The 6,636-nt window shown below is 46.0% G+C and overlaps 1 protein-coding gene across 5 annotated transcripts; it reads left to right on the top strand.

Moving 5' to 3' along the window:
• Positions 1-1,025: 1,025 nt before the first annotated feature.
• On the top strand, positions 1,026-5,904 carry LOC109759296 (uncharacterized). 5 transcript variants are annotated; one of them, XM_073509210.1, is made up of 9 exons: positions 1,026-1,518; positions 2,120-2,181; positions 2,283-2,394; positions 2,634-2,825; positions 3,066-3,754; positions 4,742-4,906; positions 4,999-5,061; positions 5,157-5,269; positions 5,732-5,904. In XM_073509210.1, exons 5-8 carry the CDS (start codon positions 3,752-3,754, stop codon positions 5,265-5,267), a joined length of 342 nt encoding a protein of 113 aa, XP_073365311.1. In that variant the 5' UTR covers positions 1,026-1,518; positions 2,120-2,181; positions 2,283-2,394; positions 2,634-2,825; positions 3,066-3,751; the 3' UTR covers positions 5,268-5,269; positions 5,732-5,904. The 5 variants fall into 5 exon arrangements, 4 of the variants coding, with proteins under 4 accessions (XP_073365311.1, XP_073365313.1, XP_073365314.1 ...); XM_073509212.1 differs by having other exon boundaries at positions 1,047-1,518; positions 3,164-3,754; XM_073509213.1 differs by lacking the exon at positions 2,120-2,181 and having other exon boundaries at positions 1,080-1,518; positions 3,164-3,754.
• Positions 5,905-6,636: the final 732 nt, after the last annotated feature.

Here is a 6,636-nt window from a genome sequence, read left to right as displayed (position 1 = left end):
TGTCGGATGAGACACCCGACTCTCCCCGACTGACTCTTGAGAAGACATCTTGCTCCAAATCTGCTACAGAAATAGCTCAAAACAAAAACAGAGGATATTTGCGTGATACGAGGGTCAAAACCTTCGGGAGATTATATAATGTATTTTTACCGACCAAAAGAAGTATCGTGCAAGAAAACGGAGTCCAGAGAGCACACGAGGTGCCCACGAGGCAGGGGGCGCGCCCAGGGGGGAAGGGCGTGCCCTCCACCCTCGTGGACGCCTCGTGTCCTTCCCAGACTGCTTCTTATTTTTTCTATTTTCTTAAATATTCCGAAACGGAGAAAAATTACCATTAGAACTGTTTTGGAGTCGGTTTACTTACTGTTGGGGATATTACCACTGGGCGTAAACCGGCCAGGAGAGGCCGGGTTAACTTCATAAGTAGTTCTTCTGTATCTGAAGCCCATGAAGACAGACGGTGACGCTCCACTACTGGAAACAGAGAATTTGCCATCAGTCATTTCTTTGCCGTCTGCTAGCGGATGGCAAAGAACGTCTTTGCCATCTGCTTACAAAAAACAGACGGCAAAGAACTGACAGATGGCAAAGAACCTGGTTGCCATCAGTCAGTTCTTTGCCATCTGCCAGCCGATGGCAAAGAATTTTTGCCGTCCGCTGGCAGACGGCAAAGAGGTGGGTGGGGTCCAGTGCTGTAACGGCCAATCAACCCACCTCTTTGCCGTCTGCCAACAGATGGCAAAGAATCTTTTCCGTCTGCTGGCAGATGGCAAAGAAGTGGGTGGGGCCCAGTGGATGACGGAGATGTAACGGCCCACTAGCCCCACCTCTTTGCCATCTGCCAGCCGACGGCAAAGGTTCTTTGCCATCAGCTGGCTGATGGCAAAGAGGTGGGGCTTTGCCATCTGTTAGCTGATGGCAAAGATGTGGGCCTTTGCCATCCGTTGGCTGATGGCAAAGAAGTGGGACTATCTCCTCCCCTCTTTTTTTCACAAAAAAATCTCCTCCCCTCTCTCCCAGCCCGGCCCCACCCCTCTCTCTCTCCCCACCTCTCCCAGCCACCAGCGCGCCCCAGCCCCGCGTTCCCAACGCCGACCAGCACCGCCACCGGCCCGCCCCTCCCCGCCACCGCAGCCCGCCCCTCCCCGCCACCGCAGCCCGCCCCTCCACCGTTCCAGGCCGCGGCGCTGCCCCTTCCCCAACCCTCGAGGCTCTTTCCCCTTCCCCCAACCCTAGCCGCCGCACGCAGCAGCCATGGCGGACTGCACCTTCAGCGCCGGCAGCCGCCGCTCGTCCATGCTGTGAAGCCATCCCCGCCCTGCTCTCCTTCGTCCGCCGCCGTCGCGGACCATCTCCTCCGTCCCCGACCACACATCCCCGCCCTCGTCTGCCGCCATCACCGACCGGCTCCTCCGTCCCCAACAAGTCATCCCCGTCCTGCTCGCCGTCTTCCACCGAAGAACCCGGCGGCTGTGTCGATTCTCTGCCTCCCCGACCACCTCTTCCGATTTTGCGAAGGTGATGCCCTCTTTGCTGCCCGACCACCTCTCCCTGTACATGTTCATGCTCTGCTGCTTATATATTCAGAAAGCTGAGAATAAGATGAGGATAAGATGCAAATGTGCTCTCTAACACTGCAACCGGATCAACTTCCTGAATGTGAAAGTGACACTAGGTCCAAGATGCAAGATAGTGTGGTAGTCAAGCAGGATAAGATGTGCAGATCATAAGTGACTAATCGTGTATTGACTAAGCTATCTCTAATTACCGGAACATTTGTCAGACATATAAAAAGGTTCCTTCATCCTTTTTTGGGTGGCTTGTACTGTTGCCTAATGATCTTTTCTTTTAATAGATAAAAATGCTTATAGTCATAATATTTCGGATGTGGGCATGTAACAAATTCAGTAAGATTGATTTATGTGTGCATTGTTATCTTCCAACAAAAAAACTCTGAACTATGCCTAGCAGAACTTAATGTTTCAATGCATTTCTTCCGTGATACCACCACATTATAACAAGTAATTATACATCGCTGCAATTCGTCAATAGTTTTGTTGAACTTCTATTTTTTTGTTCAAAATTTAACTGCATTTCAACGTTTGTTCTTCTGCATCAGGTAATGCTTGTTGGAATTGGAGTCTTTGTTATCATTCTTGGTCAAGATTTTGCACATAGTTGGTATATGCAGTCTTCACTTTATCTACTTTATCTTCTACTCCAGAGATTTATCAGCTCAAGTGCGCAGATTAGAAGTTCAACCATGTTTTTGCCATTGTCAGGATGCTGGTCATTTTAGGCGTGGACGCACATGGCCACCTACCGCCCATCGCCGGGCACCGAGCTTGTTGTCCCGTCATGCATCTCGATGGTGTGCCTCTCAATTTAACCTAGGTAATCTTCTCAAGATTCATGCCTCGGTTAATTATTCTTTTATTAAAAACATTAATTAGACAAACAATATATGTTTTCACTCATAGGCCAACAAAGTTTGTCTTCGTCCACCCACCATCCAAAATTATTTTAAATATTAGGGTGGTATCAGTGTCGGGCAGTACTACAAATTTGGTGTCTTGTTACCAAATTGATCTATTTTCAAGTACACTGACATACATCCTTTTGTTCACTTATAGGAGAAAATCAAATGGTTAAATATGGGTTATCAGCTCAAGTGCGCAGATTAGAAGTTCGGCCATGTTTTTGCCATTGTCGGGATGCTGGTCATTTTAGGCATGGACGCACATGGCCACATGCCGCCCATCGCCAGGAGCCGAGCTTGTCGTCCCGTCATGCATCTCGATGGTGTGCCACTCAATTTAGCCTCGGTAATCTTCTCAAGATTCATGCCTCGGTTAATTATTCTTTTACTTAAAACATTAATAAGGCAAACACTATTTGTTTTCACTCATAGGCCAACAAAGTTTGTCTCGTCCACCCGCCATCCAAAATTATTTTAAATATTAGGGTGTTATCAGTGTTGGGCAGTACTACAAATTCATGGTGTCTTGTTACCAAATTGATCTATTTTCAAGTACACTGACATACATCCTTTTGTTCACTTATAGGAGAAAATCAAATGGTTAAATATGGGTTATGTCCTCTTACACTGAAAGGTTAATTGTTTTGCACTATTACATCTGACAAAGGAAGTCCTGGGTTAAAGGTAATTCCATGTCTACTGGTGACGCTCGCGCTGGAAACCAGAGGTGGCATCTTGGTCTTCTCCATGCGAACACCACATCTCCGACGGTGCAGCCATGGCCCGAGGGCGCCGAGCTGATCTCCCAAGGCTCCTCGCTGACGCATGACAATGCCCACCTCCATGCTGATTGAGCTTTTCCACTTGTCCAACATGATCAATTATCTGTTACAGAATTTATGCTATCAGTTGTTTGTAGTTGTGCTCTGAATAGATGTCCCCTGCTTGTAATAGATAATCACACTTTGCTATAATACATTGAAGAGCCAGTGCTTCTATGCAGCAACCCCACACAAATTGTAAACAAGAATATGAAAGCACGTGTACCAACCTGGCACCGCCCCAATCACCTCTCAGGTGGTGCCATAGGGTGGCGCCAATGAAGGCTCGCTTGCCAAGGGCTGGTGGTTAAAGTCTCTTTTATTGGTGCGGTACTGGTGAGCGCAATGCATGGTGCCGTAGCCTGGAGAGGCGTCCAAAGCGGCTTAGGAAGCGACGCACCTGTGACCGCACCTGTGAAGCGACAATGAACATGGCTAATGCCAACACTCCATGGTGAGCTTCCCCTAATTCCTTTATGTATATATGCAAGCTTGTGTGGTGTGCTCTGCTTCCTCCTCCCTATTTTAATTAATGAATCTCTTACTGAGCAGAGCATGTGCTTTAGGTTCACACCACAAATGCTATAGTTGAGAGAGTGCTCTTTTTCTGGCGGTTTTTGGTAATGACTTACTATGCTTCACATATTTGGACAAGCCTATGTATTTACATTTCTTCGGTCAAATTGTGCTATGTAAATTACAGGAGAACAATGTACCTTTGCCTTTAAATGTAACATTTGGCGTTCAGCTTGTTTTTTTTTTTGCACGGGTCAAAATGCTTAAAATTTTCCCCTAAAATTTTGTATCTAGCATTTGAGTGACATTTGCAAAAACATTTTTTGTTGCGCAGTAGCACATATGCTTCCAAGAGCCGAATTGAATTTCCGACATCTGAACCTCCTTGTCTGCTCCATAAGATATATTATTCTTTTTTTTTTCTTTGGTGATATCATAGTCCATAATAAGTTGCACTCTAGCAAATGAACAAGTTACTGAGCGTAGCTTAGATGGTTAGTTTCTCTTTGGTGGAAATAACCCACTAGAGTTCAAGGCCTAGACTTGTCACTGGGGTTGCATTTTTCTGGATTAATTATAGGCATTCAGACAATGTGCGAACAGTGGGAGAAGACGTTCCCGCTGACTACGAGACTATGAAGGCGCCTGTGACGTTTCCGTCAATCTCAAAATGATGTCCCGGCTCAGTCTATCGGAGGTGCTCATAGAGATAGGGTGTGCGTGTGTCTGTTCATAACTTCATATGAGTGAGTGTATGCATATGTCGAGCGTCTGCGTCTGTACTATGAAAAAAAACAAATGAATATGTTTAGTAAAACGTGCATGTATGTCTTTTATTTCGTAAAGCTGTGAAGCCATCCCCGCCCTGCTCGCCTTCGTCCGCCGCCGTCGATGATTACAATGCTAAAGAGGAGTGGTGTTGCAGGCTGCTATTGAGGAAGAGAGAGCAAAGACCCAGGAGCTTCTGGCGGAGGAAAGGAGGCAGGCGGCGGAGAGGGAGAGGGAGATTGAGGAGAGGACGGCTAGGCTTTTGGAGGAGGAGAGGAACCGGAACGACTTGGCTAACCGGGCCATATACGAGCTCTTCGCGGTAAGTTTCTTATGCATATTAGCTAAATCATGCACGCAATGTTCCTTTCATTAGTAACTAATATGACTGACTCGTCAAAACCAAATGTGCAGTCCATGTGCGAGAAGAACGGTCAGACCCATCCGCCGATGCCAGTCATTGCTTCGGCGGACACGGTGAGTTTCATTTGAATGGACATTACTTATTAGTCTTCACATTTGAGTTGCATCATGCTAATGAGACATTGCAAATGATCTTTAATTTGGTGCAGCATAACTCCCGACAAGCATCGACGTCTGCCATTGGCGCGAGCAAGAACCCCGATCCTCCTCCGTCTGCCACTACCGCGAGCAAGAACCCCGATCCTTCACCTACGGGTTGACGGTAAGTTTTGCCTAGTGCTTTGCTTAATTAGCTCCCAAATGACCTATTTAACCTAGGATAGCTTTAAAATGACCTATACTTAGCATTTTTTTCCTCCAAAATGACTTAATATGCTTAGCTAGCTCAAAATTGACCTATTTAACCTAGGATAGCTCTAAAATGACCTATACTTAGCATTTTTCCTCCAAATGACTTAATATGCTTAGCTAGCTCTAGAATGACATAATATGCTTACGAAATGACATATTTTATTTCCGAAATGACTTCATATGCTTAGCTAGCTCCAAAATGACTTAGTATGCTTAGCTAGCTCAAAAATGACATAATAACCATACTTAGCTCCAAAATGACCTATTTTATAGATATAAGTTGCATCATAATAATCTTCACATTTTAGTTGCATCATAATAATCTTCTTCTTCTAGTCTTCTTCTTCTAACGTTCTTCTTTCCCATTTTGTAGATTTGCTTCAGATCACGGAAGCTTGGGTTAATGGAGTGCTTGTCTTTAGTTTTTGTTTTGACTTTGTGAAACTTGCTACCTATGATGAAACTGTGTAATATTGATAAAACTATGTATATATATGGATGAAACTTGCTACTATTGGTAACATGTGTTGGATATATTTGCGTTCATGACTATTGGTAATGTGTGTTGAATATGCTATATTGGTCATATATATATATATATCTATGTTTGATTTTCTGTGAAAATGAATTGATATAAGAAAAAACAAAATTAAATGAGGCAATATAGGCACTTTGCCATCTGCTGGCAGATGGCAAAGAGCTTTGCCATCGGCTGGCAGATGGCAAAGAGGCCACGTGGCAGCAACCTGTGAAGCGCTCGTCTGGCCTATTTGTTCTCTTTGCCATCCGCCAGCATATGGCAAAGAGCCTGCAGCCTTTGCCATCAGCTGGCGGATGGCAAAGAGCCTGCAGCCTTTGCCATCAGCTGGCAGATGGCAAAGAGCCTGCAGCCTTTGCCATCTGCTGGCGGATGGCAAAGCACGCCATTAGCCTCCTAACATGGCTAACCCCGTTCCTCAGGCTTTGCCATCGGCCAGCTAATGGCAAAGGCTACATGCTCTTTGCCATCTGCCAGCAGACGGCAAAGAAGCCTTTACCAGAGTTTATTCAGCCGACCGTTTGCCATCTGCTGGCAAAGTGCCTGATTCCAGTAGTCTTCATGAAGGCCCAGGGCCCAAAGCCGGTTTAAGGCATGTAGACACAAACCGGCATTGAGATGTAAACTTGTGTTGTAAGATATGCGTAGCAGAGACCGAGCCGGACACGATTATGAGGCGGCCTCGGAGTCTGTAAACCGACGGGCGTCAACCCATGTATATAAGGGGACGACCCGGCGGC

Source organism: Aegilops tauschii, chromosome 2, assembly GCF_002575655.3.
Source record: "Aegilops tauschii subsp. strangulata cultivar AL8/78 chromosome 2, Aet v6.0, whole genome shotgun sequence".
NCBI classification, from domain to species: Eukaryota; Viridiplantae; Streptophyta; class Magnoliopsida; order Poales; family Poaceae; genus Aegilops; species Aegilops tauschii.
This window is presented reverse-complemented; position numbering and strand designations above follow the sequence as displayed.